At 40.0% G+C, this 18,633-nt stretch overlaps 1 protein-coding gene across 1 annotated transcript; it reads right to left on the reverse strand.

The window, feature by feature from the left end:
* Positions 1–219: 219 nt before the first annotated feature.
* Positions 220–9,430, reverse strand: ZCCHC9 (zinc finger CCHC-type containing 9). The gene is made up of 6 exons (XM_040239448.1): positions 9,322–9,430; positions 7,182–7,588; positions 5,100–5,250; positions 4,698–4,790; positions 2,514–2,582; positions 220–1,251 (listed from the first exon to the last, which is right to left on the reverse strand). Exons 2-6 carry the CDS (start codon positions 7,563–7,565, stop codon positions 1,133–1,135), a joined length of 816 nt encoding a protein of 271 aa, XP_040095382.1. The 5' UTR covers positions 7,566–7,588; positions 9,322–9,430; the 3' UTR covers positions 220–1,132.
* Positions 9,431–18,633: the final 9,203 nt, after the last annotated feature.

The raw sequence follows: 18,633 nt of genomic DNA on the forward strand, positions 1-18,633 counted from the left end.
AGAACAGCTCTTATTAAGATTAGAAATATTGCGACGTAGAGACATTAAAACAGAAAAGTGTTCCTTTTCTTATTTGGTAAATATTTTGCTTTTGAAAACATCAGTAACTAATCACAGCTGTTTCCTTTTGTTACAAGTGCATCCAATCAGGTAACATTCCAAATGAAACACACAATCCAACGAAGTCATTCCATTATACAGTACAATGGGAGCCTTAAGCCTTGTGAAATATATGTATTAAGTATGCATGTATTCATCAAATCAAACAAAGAAGCTAATGGGTCTCTGATTAGTGTTCTAACTCTATTATGATGATGCCTGAATCTCACCCTGACTCATCTAAAACATGTGAACAAAATGCTATTAAGTTTGATAGACAGTCTGTTACACGCCATCATCATTCTGGTTAAATATCCCAAACTGAATTTTGGCTGGAATCTCTCTCTTGAAAACCAGGGGCAAAGAAAGAGCCACTATTAAGCTGAGGTACTTTTCTATTTTAACCTCAATAATTTGTAAATCTTTATGCCAAAACTAAAACAAACATTAATCAAAATTAATCTCATTTAGGATTCATAAAAGATCATGTTTCCAAAGAGATTGTTACATGGACATTACCAGGCTCATTCAATCCAAAATTAGGTATTCATAAAACTAGGTAAATAGCAAACAAATTTTTATTTAATATTTTAAAAATACATTTTGTGGCAATTATAAATAAATTTCTAACAATGATAAATTGATACTTTGAACCAACAACAGGGCCACAAATTCACTTCCAAATGCAAAGCAGTTACCCTATGTTTAGGGATAGTTCATATTAATGAATAATTTTGTTTTTAAGAAAAAAGTGATTGTTACAATCAAGTATATAATCACTTAGTTACACCTAAGTTCTATTGGTCAAAAATATATTCTTTTAGAAAATCCATTTTAAACATCTTAACACTTTTTTTCAGTGATCTTCTCCAAACAATGGTAGAAGTGCCCCTTGATGGACAGAACTCAGGAATTGGTTTGATCACACCTAAATTATACTGATATCTATAATACAGGCCTCCAAAGGACAGTCTAGCTCCAACTTGTAAAGCAGGCCCAGTTCAGAATGTTGAATAAACAACAGTAGTAATCATCAAAAATTAACAACTTTAGGTATCTTTGTTTTGGGTTTCTGTGGTTTAGGCACATCCAAAATTTCTTCATAGTCTGCACTCATTCCCTTTGCCCAGCGACCAACTGTGACCATTTGATCTGTAAAGACAGAAAACTCAAAATGTAAGAAAGACAGTGATCAAATACACCCACCTAGATTGACTGGTACTGGTTTAGCAAAAGAACTAGTTTTGACATGAATAATCACAAAGAGAGAAGAGTCCATCACTAAAGCGAAGTGAGAAATGCTGTAATTGATTATAACCCTTGATTTCAGAGTACACGGGCAATTTGTCATCCCAATTAGGGAAATGTAGCAACTGCTTTGCAATGCACAAGTTGATGAGAAAGCTCTTTCATTCTTTCCCAGAGTTCATCATTACAGAGTCAATGAATTCCAAGAGACTGTAAACAGCAAGACTTATGAAGCCATCAGTTTTAAATGCACAAGATCCCACCTGGGAAATTATACAACATCTGCTTGTCAGTCTTGTCATTTGGGAAGTGACAATCCTCCCAGGAGGGAGAATTCAAATTCCACTTCTCATTTCAATCTCACTGCCTACAATGTAGTAAAGACTATCTTCTTCTAGACAAGACTCTAACCAAGAACTCTTGGTTTTCAAATTCAAATGCTAGGGGTAGGAAGTAAGAATGGGCAGACTTATTTGTATAGTACTATGATCATTTGATATAGAAAGAAATGTGCTTTTCCTCCAAGAAGCACTACTGGGCTACCCTACTGTCTTGCCTCCTTTCACACAGACTGTCATCATTCTAATCTAGGCAAACTAATGTAACAATGGTCTCCACATCCTGCAATATCTGTCTTAGGCCTGTTGAACATTTATGAAGTTTTAAATGACCAACGGTAGTATCTGTTAGGAAAATAATATAAACTGGCCAGATACTATGTGGATTACACAATTTAAATATTTCTCGAAGTTTTTGCAACCAACTTGGAATCCTTCTGACTTCAGAACATACATGAGGATTCTCAATCATAACAATACTGCAGATTATTCTATTCATTTTCTTAGTAAATTAATACTTTTCTTTAAGTAACATAATTGACTGTTATTATTAAACACATAAGTTAGCAAATATAAATATTTATGAATAAGATGCTTTATAAAATCAGGGTCCTCTGGGGCTTACTGATCATTTTTTTCCCACCTAAGAACAGCTGCTAATGCTTACTTAGTACTGCTGATAAAGAAATGATGAAGTCATCACTGTAACAGGAAACCAGACAGCCTTAAAACCAGTTGTACCTCAGGGAATTGTTAATAACAAAATTCAACCAAAACACAGAGGAATATTCAATCTCACCCCTTCTAAAGGAGGCCCACAGATCTCACCTGAGTTCTGACTTTCGGGACAATCTTTCTTCATATGTTCCACAGAGCCACAAAGTCTGCAGCCACCACCTATAAAAAGAACAAAGTCACTGAAAACCTGTGATACTTACATAGGGCATGTAATGTCTCAAAGCACTTGCATAGCTTGTTTGGTCCTCATAACCTGGTTAGCTGCAAAGGTAGCTGAAGCCAGGAACGACTTATTTCTATTAGTAAGTCTATTCTCCGTTCCTCTTAACCTCACAGAGCACGAGACTGTATCAACCCACCATTTCTTGCCCCTGACCTTCATAGGAGACGTGGGAAAGAGAAGTGAGATACGACGAGGTGCTTGTTCTCTGGAGTGCCCAGGAGCCACTGCATGGAAGCCTGGGTCTTAACCACAGTTAGAAAGGCATGGGCTCGTGAACTCTGAAAAATCTGTGTACAGATGCATTTTTTGAGAAGAATGCCCACAGGTTTTAATCAGATATTTTAGTGATCAATGCCTCCTCCCCCTAAAAAAGGATACAAACCACTGGCCCGCTATACAGGTCAGCTGGGCGTGAGTAGTTACAAAAGGAATGAAATTAACTTGTATATCAGTGCCTTTATCTGCCAGGCATCCTAACTTTAGTAAAAATGCCTATTTGCCTACTTTAAGCAACATTCCAGGACTGTGAATTACAACACAGTCCTAAAATGAGTTTTTCTAAAATGAATCTTTCACTGAACAGTCAAACACTATTGCTTAATGGTCAAGCATTAGCATGATCATGCTCATAATATTAAATGACTTACTCAGAAAAATGACCCTAACAGGGTATAAACTTGGATGAACTCACGCTTTTCTGTGACTTACTCCCCTTGCCACACTTTTTATATCTAGTCATTTTGGTTCACCATACAAAGGCATCTTTGCTCACTAGTCATATTATATGGCCTGTTTATTAAGTTCAAAACTGAAAGACACTTTTGAGTATCTTTCAGGTCCAAGACTCTTTACTGCTGTAGATGCCACAGTGAAACAGAGGAGGCACTTTAATAATTACTCTAATCCTCATAACTCTTTAAGGTAAAATATGATAATTCATCAAATCTAAGAAGCCACTGATTATAAGATATATCATTATTTTATATTCCTTTCTGAGGGAAAAAAAACTGCCACCCACCAATAGTAAGATACATTGAGTTCAGATATATTAAAATGTGGGGGGAAAAAATGCATCTTAAAATCAATGAAATAAAAGTTTCTCATCTCCACTTCACAGGTGAGGAAACTGAGATGAGAAAAGTTAAATAACTTGCCCAAAGTCCCACAATTAGTGAGTGGTAGTGCTGAGACTATAACTAGTGTTAACTCCAAAGCTATGCTTTTTCACTGGACTTCTGCAAGGGAACCCAGGACATGACACTAGAAGGGTCTAGAACCTAATGGTACCAGCATCACATTAATAAATGACTCACATTAACAGATGCCAACCTCCTCCTTAAAGCTTTAAACATCACAGACTTTATTGTGGGCACCTTAAGACATCAGCTGAGCCAAAGGTAAGAATGTTACATGGTCCATGCCAGACAATAAACTAAGGAAAACATTCAGAAAAAAAAAATCCAGAATAGTGAGTACCAACCCTTTTACCCAAAATATTACGCTATACTGAGATTAAATTCACCACACTATTTTTTAAATCTTGTATTAGTTTGAGAAATAATCTTTTTGCTTGTTAGGTTTAAAAGTAGATATTTATAACATGTTCTCACAAATGATATTGAAGTAAGTACAAATAGTTTGAAACATAGAGATCAGCTTTTTCTGATTTGATGTATCAACTTAAATTACACAAAGTCTAGTACATAGAATGTGTGCTCAGTTGCGTCCAACTCTTTGAGACCCCATGGACTGTAGCCTGCCAGGCTCCTCTGTTCAGGGGATTCTCCACCCAAGAATACTGGAGTGGGTTGTAATTTCCTTCTCCAGGGGATCTTACCAGCCCAAGGATCGAACCCCGTTTCCCACGTCTCCTTTACTGCAGGCGGATTCTTTACCTCTAAGCCACCATAGGATAATGCTTGATAAAAATAATGAAATTCTAGAGATTTTGCCACTTATTCAGGAATATAAAAACTGTTTAAGTGTAAATTAAATCACAACTGCATGATAACTCACCACAATTCTCAACATACAAGAGTAACAGTACTCACCATCAGCATAGAGTCCTTTGGGATTATCAGGGCAAGATCTGGACAGATGCCCCATTTCCCCACAAACAAAACATTTTGCAAAAGGAAATTCACCTGTAATGATCAACAGTTCTTGTTTAGTTATATACATGTATGGATGTGCGTGTATATATATCAACATAGATAGATACAGATACCTATCTAATCTATATATAGTCTAATTCATATTACTTTAAAACACTCTGAGAAGAAAACATATTGTTGTTACATAATTTAAAGTTTCATCACATCTGATTTCAAACTATTAAGTTACACACTCATAACAAACCCTGTCAACAATGAAAACACCAGTTGGTTACTTACTGGCCACTTTGCTCACTAACCAAATAAAAAAATTGATAGTAAAAAACAACAACAACATACCAAGAGCTGGGTCTACTTTAGCCTTGCACTTGGTTATTTCGTGCTCTGTGGATCCACACCTGTAACATATTCCAGTGCCCATTTCTTGATTCTCAAGGGCAGCAGGGCAATCTGCAATCCCATGGCCAGGTTGTCTACAATGGAAACATACCTGAGAAAACAAAAAGTGAGTTTCCACACTGCAACACTACACTGGCTTTATTAATTCTAGTCATCAAAAAAACAATCCCATGTTAAAGTTGTCTAGTTCTGTTTTTTGAACTCTCAGTATTTCATCTGTAGAAAAAAGTGTTTCACATTCTCCTAAACCGTAAGAAACGTCATTTTCATCAAAGGGTTTCAGTGCTTTTGAAAACCCTCAATTCATAAATCTATCAGTCTAGGAGACAAAGTTATAAATCTTTGCAGGAGGTAATTGCTTAAAAGAATTAAGCAAATATGGACTCAATACATTTCATTTCATTAATGAGGATGTCTGTATCTTAAACTGAGTTTTCTGGAGGAGACAGGCAATGAGCATAAAAATTATCACTCAAAATTAATACCTTCACTTTTTAAAGTTCACATCATAGAATGAATCTGGGTCAAGTGATTCCATTTAAGTTATGATTCAAATCATAAGATATATTTCATACCCCAAATTATACTTTATAATTTTTATATTTTTTATACATGTTTCTTAATATTTTTAAACAGAGGTTTCATCTTAAAATATATGCACATTTTAAAGGTACAATTCTAAGGTGAATTATTTGCCTCCAGCATAACATAGAGCAATGGTTTCGTTGCTTTACATACTACCTAGCAATTTGGAGGATATTTTTTGCTGCAGTGAATAACAGTACCAGTCAATCAAAGATGGTAGATATTTAAGATATTTTATTCAAACTGGAAAAAGTTTTTGGATAAAATAGTTCATTTTTTAATTAACAATTAAGAACCGATGCTTAGTCTGAGATACTAAGAAAAGTAAAAAAAATGAATTGAAAGGTCTCAACAAGCCTTATAGTATTAAAGCATATGCTTATAAAGAATCTTTTCTGTTTTGAAAAACAATGTCTTTCCTCTTAATTAAAAACATAAATTTTCCCTTAAAGTCATAATACTAAACATTTTCAAAAAGTATGCAATTCATCACACTGCCTATGTCAAAGAAATTATCTTTAAATTGAAAAAAATTATTTATTTATTTGGTTGCAGTGGGTCTTAACTGCAGCTGTCGAGATCTTCAATCTTCCTGGCAGCCTGCAGAATCTCTAGTTGGGGCATGTGGGATGCAATTCCCTGACCAGGGATCAAACCTTGAACCTGGGGCCTCCTGCATTGATGCATGGAGTCTTAACCACTGGACCACCAGAAAAGTCCTAAAATTATCTTAAAATTATTTTCATGTTAAATTAACTTGACTTTAAAATATTTTAAAATAACTGCACAATTTAAACAAGACTATCTTGATCCAAATAGAAATGATTCTCTTTTCTATCCCAATTTATTCATAAGGAATATTTTGTCAGTATTAGCTTATAAAAGAATTTTACAAAAGACACTCCAAATATGATACTGCATAAAAATAACCCTGCAAATAGAAACCACATTTATGGAAGCTGCAACATTTCAAGTCTACATTGTTGCAAACAATGCTCTACATTTAGTAAGTCTATTAAAAAACAAAAATGTAAAATAGCAACAAATCTTGATTCTTATGTATTACCCTGCTAGAAGAATTTCTCTCCCTAGAGAAGGGAAAGAATTATACCAGTATTTCATTTCCTGTGTCTGAAACAGCTTAAAATCTAGGCCTTGGGAATGCAGAAATTAAAAAAAAAAAAATTCACACTCATGTTTTCTACCCAAAATATGGAGATAATGCCACCATCTTTGTGTGTTGTGCTAATTCATCAGTACATCAAGTGTGTAGCATATAAGAGCATATAAACAAAAATCCTAGACTTACTACTAGCCCTCAAAAAGACGCCATCTAAGTCTAGCATACAGCCACAATCACACTCTGCTAAAATATGTATGAGCGTATGAATAAGTTTACAACCATACAACATAATGTGATAGAAGTGATAATCTTACCATTGCATTTTTCTTTGCTGCTTGTCTTTTTAATCGTCTTCCTTCCCGACGACTGTCTTTCTTTAAAGCAACTTTAATTTCTTCCCTTACTTTCTGACTGTCTGTTGCTATCACCTCACCATTGTGAAGCATCTGTGAGTTTTGTCTTAAATATTCCATGAATCCATTCACATCTTCATTTAAATACTCCTTTTTTTTTTTATTCTTTTTGTGTTTTGCTTGGGGGGCATCATTTTTAAGGGACAGCCTGTTGGCTTCAAGTTGTTTACTCTTTGGAAGATTTTGGCTTTGTCCCTCAGAGGACCCCTTCTTCATATCCTCCCATGATGTTGCAGGAAAGGGTCGTTTGTTCCGTGTGGTAGTGACTCGTGCCCACCTGGTCATAGCTTCATCAGAGGTGTATCAATCTTTAAGACAACCATGGCCAGTTTGTCATCATTTCAAAGAAAAAAACGAAACTAAAGATATATGCTATATCACTATATCAAGGATACCCATATGTTGAGTGTTAATTATTAGAAGACTTTTTAACTTAAAAACTTAGAGATCTATATATTTAATTCTATAACATGCTGCACAGACATACCTGCAATGTAAATCTAGCCCTTGCCATAGAAGCTACCACTCCAGTTAAAAAAAAAAAGCAACAATTAAAAAAAACAAAACACAGATATAAATACTGGCTTCAAACTGGAAAACAATTCAGCAAAAAAAAAAAAAAACAAATTATTTCCAAAATGAAATTACATGGTAATAGTAAATTAAGTTACTTTTCCCAAATTTTGCAGTTTTCTTAGTTTATTTGCCTATCTCCAAGTCCCAGGTCTACTTTCTTCCAATCTTTTTGCACCATCTGCCATTTCATCACAAATAGTTTATACAGCAAATTAGTTAAGTATACACAAATCCTGTCCTGAAGCATGAAGTTGTCATTACAACTCCTTCCAGAAGATTGATAAGCAAAATATATTCGTTTAGTGTCACGTGATAATACCGCGTCTACCTCTTTTTTACAATTTTATTTTAATTAGAGGATAATTATTTTACAATGTTGTGATGGTTTTTGCCATACATGAAAATGAATGGGCCATAGGTATACATATGTCCCTTCCCTCTTGAACCCCATTCCTACCCCCTCCCTCCCCTCTAGGTTGTCACAGAGTACCCGCTTTGGGTTCCCTGCTTCATACAGCAAGGTTTCACTAGTTATTTATTTTACATACGGTAAAGTATATGTTTAAATGCTATTCTCTCAAATCATCCCACCTTCTTCTTTCCCTACTGTGTCCAAAAGTCTGTTCCTTACTTCTGTGTCTCCTGTAATCAGAATACGAGCTACTTCCAACCCAGCTGTTTCACATCGTTTCCGACTATTAGCACGCTCCCTTCTAGGGCAGCATCCCCTGCACCGCTGCTGCTGCTAAATCACTTCAGTCGTGTCCGACTCTGTGCGACCCCATAGACGACAGCCCACCAGGCTCCCCCGTCCCTGGGATTCTCCAGGCAAGAACACTGGAGTGGGTTGCCATTTCCTTCTCCAATGCTTGAAAGTGAAAAGTGAACGCGAAGTCTCTCAGTCGTGTCCGACTCTTAGCGACCCCATGGACTGCAGCCCACCAGGCTCCTCCATCCATGGGATTTTCCAGGCAAGAGTACTGGAGTGGGGTGCCATTGCCTTCTCCCCTGCACTAACCAGTGTTAAAACCTCAGCTTCGGCCACAACATCCGTTCAACACAAGCGGTGGGGAGGAGCCAATAAACAGGCGTGGGACTCTGCACGCCACTTTACACCACGCGCGCACACTCGTCGCCGCAGATCCTGTGGCTGTCACAGTGGGGAATGGGGCCGTTCAAGGGGAAATGGATGATCCTTCTCCTGAGAACAAAGAACTAGGGGAGCTCTGAGTATCCAGTCGGTCGCGTCCATTCCGCCCGACCGGCCCCAGTGAGGCTGGACGCGCCGGCCCAAGCGGCTACCCAACTACAGCTGAGACGGATCCCCGCGCTCCGCCTGGGCCCGCCGCGAAGCGCGGTGCTTCAGCCTCACCTGGCGCTGGGGGCCCTCGGGGACCTAGCCTCCAGTTCCTGCGCCCTCCCGCCGCGCCCCAGGGAACTTACTCCCCAACGCGCAGCTTCTTACCAGGAAAGGATCCTCCAGAGCAGCGGAGTTAAGCAGGCCAGAAAAACCCTCCCCCCTGCAACGGAGGCGGCGACACCCAGGACCGGAAGCACGTCGTCCCTGCAGTGCGTCACTTCCGGCGAGCAATTGGCTGTCTAGGAGAGGTGCCCTTGTCCGGCGCTGAGGTGTACTTCAGCTCTGGGAAAGGTGGCTAATTAGTAAATGTGGAGGGCGCAGTGTTTGAAGGGCACGCGCTGGGCGCCGGGGACGCAAAGATGAAGAGTGTACGATCTGTGCTGTGCAGAACTCAAGGCATAAAGTGGGGAGACGAATGAGAGGATCCGTGGCGATGGGAGAGGCCCAAAAGGCTTCCCTAAGAAATGCTCTTTGTACTGGACTTCATCGCAAAATTAGGCAAACATTACTTGGAATCGGTGGCTGGAGGGACTTACATTTTCCTTTGTTGTTGCTGTTCAGTCGCTTAGTCGTGTCTGACTCTTTGCTACCCCGTGTACTACAGCACGCCAGGCGTCCCTGTCCTTCGCTATCTCCGGGAGTTTGCCCAAACTCATGACCATTGAGTAGGTGATGCCATCCAACCATCTCATCCTCTGTCGTCCCTTTCTCCTCCTGCCTTCAATCTGGCATCAGGTGGCCAAAGTATTGGAGCTTCAGCTTTAGCACTAGTCCTTCCAGTGAATATTCAGGGTTGATTCCCTTTAGGATCGAGTGTTTTGAGCTCCTTGCTGTCCAAGGGACTCTCAAGAGGCTTCTCCAACACCACAGTACAAAAGCATCAGTTATTCAGTGCTCAGCATTTTTTATTGTCCAGTTCTCACATCAGTACATGACTACTGGAAAAATCATAGCTTTGATTATACAGACCTTTGTAGGCAAAGTATTGTCTTTGCTTGTTAAGATGCTGTCTAGGTTTGTCATAACTTTTCTTCCAAGGAGCAAACGTCTTGTCATTTCATGGCTTCAGTCAGCATCTGCAGTGATTTTGGAGCCCAAGAAAATAAAATCTGTCACTGTTTCCATTGTTTCTCCATCAATTTGCCATGAAGTGATGGGACCCAACCAGTCCATTCTGAAGGAGATCAGCCCTGGGATTTCTTTGGAAGGAAGGATGCTAAAGCTGAAACTCCAGTACTTTGGACACCTCATGTGAAGAGTTAACTCATTGGAAAAGACTCTGATGCTGGGAGGGATTGGGGGTAGGAGGAGAAGGGGAGGACAGAGGATGAGATGGCTGGATGGCGTCACTGACTCGATGGACGTGAGTCTGAGTGAACTCTGGGAGTTGGTGATGGACAGAGAAGCCTGGCCTGCTGAGATTCATGGGGTTGCAACTGAGCGGCTGAACTGAACTGAACTGATGGGACCAGATGCTGTGATCTTCGTTTTTTGAATGTTGAATTTTAAGCCAGCTTTTTCACTCTCCTGCTTCACCTTCATCAAGAAGCTCTTTACTCTTTGCTTTCTTCCATAAGGGTGGTATCATCTGCATGTCTGAGGTTATTAATATTTCTCCTGGCAATCTTGATTCCTGCTTGTGCTTCATCTAGCCAGGTATCTTGGATGAGGTACTCTGCATATAAATTAAATAAGCAGGGTGATAGAGAAGTACATGACCTTTGGCATGTCTGGCCTCTCCCACACCTTGAGTATTCCCAACCTCCAGGAGTGGGCCCTTGGCAGCCATGTTTATATCCTGTGACTAACTCTTCACAGCTGATTGGGCCAGGACCAGGCGCCTGTGATCAAAAGAGGTCCAATCTGAGACTTGTGCCTAAAATCAGGACATGCAGTTGCAGGACATTACGTTTTCCTAAGCAGCAGTAAAATAAAACGGTATGGAATGGATCATTGTAATAGAAATATAAAGGACATTTGGGGCCCTATTAGGTGGAGGTGGCTCAGAGTAAGGAAGCTTCCTGCAGTGCAGGAGACCTGGGTTCCATCCCTGGTTTGGGAATATCCCCTGGAGAAGGGGATGGCTACCCACTCCAGTATTCTTGCCTGGAGAATTCCATGGACAGAGGAGCCTGGTGGCTACAGTTCATGGGGTTGAAAGGAGTTGGACATGACAGATTGACTAACTTTCACTTTTTACTGGGTGGAGGTGGTGCCCCATAGTCCTAAACAATGCTATTTAAGCATTCGATTGAAATACCACCATGTGGAGTCAAAGAAGGTCTGTCTTCAAGAGAGAAACCTTAGTCTCCTGAGCAACTATCTCCACAACCCCCTTCCCTTCCCTGCAAAAAAACAAATGGCTACCACCAGTGTTTGTACTTAGTGGGAAAATTGGCAATCTGCTCAGCTCACCAGGACAACTGAGCCCATCCCCATCATCACACTCAATCCATTTCACCTCTTAAACTCTTAAATAGCTATTCTTTTTATCACTGCTGTTACCTACTTTGTTCCAGCTTTCATCATGAATCAGTGGCAGCTGGTCTGGGCATCTGTTCTGGCTCCACTCCCTCAAATCCATTTTCCATGCTTTAGCAAAGCAAACTTTTGAAATGTAAATCAGATTGTTGCTCTCCTGCTTTAAACCTTCTGTATTTTCCCACTGTTCTTAAGATGAAATTCAAACTCATTAAGGAGATGCTTCCCTGATAGCTCAGTTGGTGAAGAATCCACCTGGAATGCAGGAGACCCCAGTTTGATTCCTGGGTTGGGAAGATCCCCTGGAGATGGGATAGGCTACCCACTCCATATTCTTGGGCTTCCTATGTGGCTCAGCTGTTAAAGAATCCGCCTGCAATGCGGAAGACCTGGGTTTGATCCTTGGGTTGGAAAGATCCCCTGGAGGAGGGAACATTTTCCCACTCCAGTATTCTGGCCTGGCGAATTCCATGAACTGTATAGTGCATGGGATTGCAAAGAGCCAAACCCGACTGAACAACTTTCACTTCACTTCACTTCAAAGAGATGTTAAGTTCCTGTCTCCTTCTCTAGCCTCACAAGTTCCCTCTCTTCTTTGGGCTCTATGACAGGAGCCTCACATGCACCTTGTTATCTCCAAGCCTTTATATATATTCTGTTCTTTGTATGGTACTCCTCCTCTTATTCTTCCAATTAATTTCCATTCACCCTTCAAGACATTTAATGTTTTATTCTCAAGTAAGCCATCCAAGGGCTTTCCAGGTGGCACTAGTGGTAAAGAACCTCCCTGCCAGTGCAGGAAACAATTCCCTGAGTCAGGAAGATCCCTGGGTTGGGACAGTCCCTTGGAGGAGGGCGTGGCAACCCTTTCCAGTATTCTTGCATGGCAAAACCCATGGAAGAGGAGCCTGGGAGGATACAGTCCACTGGATCGAGAAGAGCCATATATGACTGAAGTGACTGAGCACGCATGCAAGGCTTCCAAAGCCCCTCTCTCCAACCTAGATCAATTCCTAATACACACTCACAGCAGTCTACATATACTTCCTTATGGTGCTTTTCAAATGTGTAATTCATAGTGAATTGTGTAATAAGTTGTTTGCTGTATCCCCATTGCCTGGTACATAGCTGATGCTCAGTATGGTTTGTTAACTAAAGGAAGACTAAGTATTTTGCAATGCTTGGTAAAGTAAGCTAGAAAATTACTCTATTTTAAGAGGAAAGATTAAAGTCAATGCTACAGGAATATTGGAATGTGATATGGTAAATATCACAAATATCCTAAGTCTTATGGGGGTAAAAGTTAAAAAAAAAATTTTTTTTAATTCCTCCGGCTCTGGAAGAGAAGAAGCCTCCTAAAAGATGAAAGCATTCGTGCTTAGTTGCTCAGCCATGTCCGAGTCTTTGTGACCCCATGGCCTGTCACCAGCCTCCTCTGTCCATGGGACTCTCCAGGCAAGAATACTGGAGTGGGTAGCCATCCCCTTCTCCAGGGACTCTTCCCAACCTAAAGGTCAAATCCAGGTCTCCTGCAGTGCAGGCATATTCTTTACTGTCTGAGCCACCAGGGAAGCCTGGTGAGAGTGCTGTTTACACCATCATTTTCTTAACTAGCTGTCTTCAGGCTCTAAATGTCAACCTGCCATGCGCATGTGCTTAGTCATGTCTGACTCTTTGCAACCCCATGGATTGTAGCCCTCCAGGCTCCTCTGTCCATGGCATTCTCCAGGCAAGAATACTGGAGCGGGTTGCCATTTCCTTCTCCAGGGGATCTTCCTGACCCAGGAATTGAACCCATGTCTCCTGTGTCTCCTGCACTGCAGGCAGATTCTTTATCTGCTGAGCCATCAGGAAATGTCAACCTAGAACCTGACATTTCATAAAGAGGTTTTCTTTTGTAGACACCAGGTTCTTGCACATAGTGTATACCACTAGAGGGTGCATTCAACTAAAACTCATCTTTAGTATTGTACTGAATTTTAATCTGTAGAGGGTTGTATATTCCTGGAAGTGAAGGAAAATAATCTCAGTTTGTTTTTGTGGAAATGCATCAAATAAAAATTAGAAATTGAGTAAATCAGCCATAGATATCCTTTCAGATTCAGAAGAAAGTGTTAGTATTAATAATAGCTAACTTCTATTGAACATTTTATAGGTACCTGGAACTGTGTTTAATGCTTTACATTCATCACCTAATTAATCCATCCAGTATCCTGAGAGGTAGAAAATATTATGTTCTCCATTTTACAATGGAAAACAAGTTCAGAGAACTAAAGTAACTTATCCAAGGTCACATATTTGGTAAGAAGAGTCAGGATTTAAATATCAAGATCTCAATTCAAAGGTGTGAGCTCCATTAGTATCTTGAAATATTAATACTACAGAGGATTGTTTGCTGGCTTGAACCCTTCAGTTCAGTTCAGTCGCTCAGTCGTGTCCGACTCTTTGCGACCCCATGAATTGCAGCACGCCAGGCCTCCCTGTCCATCACCAACTCCCAGAGTTCACTCAGACTCACATCCATCGAGTCCGTGATACCATCCAGCCATCTCATCCTGGGTCATCCCCTTCTCCTCCTGCCCCCAATCTCTCCCAGCATCAGAGTCTTTTCCAATGAGTCAACTCTTCACATGAGGTGGCCAAAGTACTGCAGCTTCAGCTTCAGCATCATTCCTTCCAAAGAAATCCCAGGGTTGATCTCCTTCAGAATGGACTGGTTGGATCTCCTTGCAGTCCAAGGGACCCTCAAGAGTTTTCTCCAACACCACAGTTTAAAAGCATCAGTTTTTCGGCGCTCAGCCTTCTTCACAGTCCAACTCACATCCATACATGACCACAGGAAAAACCATAGCCTTGACTAGACGGACCTTAGTCGGCAAAGTAATGACTCTGCTTTTGAATATACTATCTAGGTTGGTCATAACTTTTCTCCCAAGGAGTAAGCGTCTTTTAATTTCATGGCTGCAGTCACCATCTGTAGTGATTTTGCAGCCCCAAAAAACAAAGTCTGACACTGTTTCCACTGTTTCCCCATCTATTTCCCATGAAGTGATGGGACCAGATGCCATAATATTCATTTTCTGAATGTTGAGTTTTAAGCCAACTTTTTCACTCTCCTCTTTCACTTTCATCAAGAGGCTTTTTAGTTCCTCTTCACTTTCTGCCATAAGGGTGGTGTCATCTGCATATCTGAGGTTATTGATATTTCTCCTGGCAATCTTGATTCCAGCTTGTGCTTCTTCCAGTCCAGCGTTTCTCATGATGTACTCTGCATATAAGTTAAATAAGCAGGGTGACAATATACAGCCTTGACGTACTCCTTTTCCTATTTGGAACCAGTCTGTTGTTCCATGTCCAGTTCTAACTGTTGCTTCCTGACCTGCATACAGATTTCTCAAGAGGCAGGTTAGGTGGTCTGGTATTCCCATCTCTTTCAGAATTTTCCACAGTTTATTGTGATCCACACAGTCAAAGGCTTTGGCATAGTCAATAAAGCAGAAATAGATGTTTTTCTGGAACTCTCTTGCTTTTTCCATGATCCAGCAGATGTTGGCAATTTGATCTCTGGTTCCTCTGCCTTTTCTAAAACCAGCTTGAACATCAGGGAGTTCACGGTTCACGCATTGCTGAAGTCTGGCTTGGAGAATTTTGAGCATTACTTTACTAGCATGTGAGATGAGTGCAATTGTGTGGTAGTTTGAGCATTCTTTTGCATTGCCTTTCTTTGGAATTGGAATGAAAACTGACCTTTTCCAGTCCTGTGGCCACTGCTGAGTTTTCCAAATTTGCTGGCATATTGAGTGCAGTGGGTTAAAACAGACTTTACTCACCCTTGCCATGTGAGACTTTTTTTTTTTAATGTGTTCACTTTTACAGTTCAAGAGATTTTTTTAATTAAAAATTTTCATTCCACTATCATTAATATACTGTTTAAATATGTTATTTTCAAAACAATATGATCCAAAGGGTAAATGTTAAGTGAGAAACTGAAGTTCTGGTTATGAAGGACTGAAGTACCTCATTTTTAGAAAATTGTGACATATATAGTGCATACAGAAAAGGTTATAAAACATATGAAGTAATTATAAAACACATGTTCATATAAATACTGCCAAGTTTAAGAAGCAGACAATTGCCAGATATTGTTTGAAATCATATAAATGTAAATATTTTTGCAGAGGCAGTACCTTTTAATGTTTCAAACAAAAATTGTTTATTATGATATTAATATAAGCTTTCTATAAACCATCTCTCATCCTGATAACAATGTATAAAACAACTACCTGAGGATTCTGAAGAGTAAATAAAAGCAGACATTTGTGGAGGGGAGTAGAAATCTGAAGACGCAATTAGCGCATGATTGTGTGTCCCTTTGTGTGTTTGTGTCTTTGCCATAAGAGAGGGCCACAGTCACAAAGTACATGAGCAGCTAAAACTGCAGTAGAAACCCTACCATCACTTTCTGGCGTGAGGAACCAGGGGAAAGAATCATGCAACAGCCACTCCTGGAGAACAAGGAGAGAAGCTGAAGAAAGAGTGCTCTTGAAGCTCTCTTTGTATGTGTATGTATTTTGTATTGGGTTGTCCAAAAAGTTCATTCATTCTTATGGAAAACCTGAACAAAGTTTATGGACAACCCACTATATGTCTATGAATCCCTCACAAGTCTCAGGCTGGTCCCTGAACCCACATGCACAGGACAAACATAAGAGGCTAAAAGAATGAACTGAAATTTGAGTTTTCACTGACAGAAAATGAGGCAAAGCCTGTAACATAGTCTAAACATGTTAACTGCCCACTTAAAATATTTTTTCCCAAGGAATAAAACAGAACTCAGAATATGTATATAATCGCATCCATAATGTCCAAGATAAAATCCAGAATGTAAATTTAGCACTGGTTTAGCGGTACTTTGAATTCTGATCTTCCCTAATTTGCCTGCTACTATTTTTCAGAGTCCTCAAATAGCTGATGTCTGCATTGTGTTTTACAGCTGCATTTATGGGGAGACAGGGGAGAGTGTACTCATTCCATCTTACCTGGAATTGGAACCACTACAATTAGAATTTTAAATCTTCATTCTTGCCTGGATTCTCTCAGAATAAGATGTCTTGTCAGCCTGAGTAAAGTTACCTGTAGGTGCTTTAGGGCTGGGAGTGTCCAAGGGCCACACGGGATAAGCCACCCCTCAAGCTGAGTCTCACAGTAGCATGAGTAGCTATTTAGCTGTAGAGTAATTTGGAATGAGGTTAGAGAATCTAAAAAAAAGAGCTGGTACCAGATTTTACTAAGTTAAAGGATTTTTTTTTTAATGCCAAATCAAAGTGTTTATCCTTTAGAGCTTAAACAATGAAGACCTTCACATAGTCTTTTAGATTATACAGTAGATCCCATAAAATAGGTCAAGAGAAGAGCGTTGGATATAGAATAATGTTTTAATATCTTATGCAGTGCTCAGGAGCCTCTGGACAATGTCCAGTTCAGTTCAGTCTCTCAGTCATGTCCAACTTTTTCTGACCCCATGAACTCCCCATCCATCACCAACTCCCAGAGTTTACTCAAACTCATGTCCATTGAGTCGGTGATTCCATCCAATCATCTCATCTTCTGTCATCCCTTTCTCTGCCTGTCTTCAATTTTTCCCAGAATCAGGGTCTTCTCCAGTGAATCAGCTCTTGGCATCAAGTGGCCAAAGTACTGGAGCTTCAGCTTTAGCACCAGTCCTTCCAATGAATATTCAGGGTTGGTTCCCTTTAGGATTGACTGGTTTGAGCTCCTGATGTCCAAGAGACTCTCAAGAGTCTTCTCCAGCACTGGACAATATACTTACTGACAAATATACATACAGAATATATACTATACTAAACAGAAATACAGCACAGGAGAGGAAAAAAAATAATGATTCTACTGTTGATAATAAAAAATGAGATCCAGACCAGTGACATTCTAACAGTTTCCTTCTTAAAATTCTGTCGTGAATTTTTAAGCTGCTTTAGGGCTCTTACAAGAAAAGATGCAAAAGGGAACGAGAAAAGGAAAGATATACCCATTTGAATGCAGAGCTCCAAAGAAGAGCAAGGAGAGACAAGAAAGCCTTCCTCAGTGATCAATGCAAAGAAACAGAGGAAAACAATAGACTGGTAAAGACTAGAGATCTCTTCAAGACAATTAGATATACAAAGGGAACATTTCATGCAAAGATGGGCTCGATAAAGGACAGAAATGGTATGAACCTAACAGAAGTAGAAGATATTAAAAAGAGGTGGCAAGAATACACAGAAGAACTATACAAAAAAGATCTTCACAACCCAGATAACCATAATGGTGTGATCACTCTCCTAGAGTCAGACATCCTGCAATGCGAAGTCAAGTGGGTCTTAGGAAGCATCACATGAACAAAACTAGTGGAGGTGATGGAATTCCAGTTGAGTTATTTCAAATCCTAAAAGATGATGCTGTGAAAGTGCTGCACTCAATATGCCAGCAAATTTGGAAAACTCAGCAGTGGCCACAGGACTGGAAAAGGTCAATTTTCATTCCAATCCCAAAGAAAGACAATGCCAAAGAATGTTCAAACTACTGCACAATTGCATTCATCTCAGTTCAGTTCAGTTCAGTTCAGTTGTTCAGTCGTGTCCGACTCGTTGCAACCCCATGAATTGCAGCACGCCAGGCCTCTGTGTCCATCACCAACTCCCGGAGTTCACTCAAACTCACATCCATCGAGTCAGTGATGCCATCCAGCCATCTCAACCTCTGTCGTCCCCTTCTCCTCCTGTCCCCAATCCCTCCCATCATCAGAGTCTTTTCCAATGAGTCAACTCTTCACATGAGGTGGCCAAAGTACTGGAGTTTCAGCACTAATCTCACAAACTAGCAAAATAATGCTCAAAATTCTCCAAGCCAGGCTTCTACAGTACATGAACCATGAACTTC

Source organism: Oryx dammah, unplaced genomic scaffold (assembly GCF_014754425.2).
Source record: "Oryx dammah isolate SB20612 unplaced genomic scaffold, SCBI_Odam_1.1 HiC_scaffold_5, whole genome shotgun sequence".
NCBI classification, from domain to species: Eukaryota; Metazoa; Chordata; class Mammalia; order Artiodactyla; family Bovidae; genus Oryx; species Oryx dammah.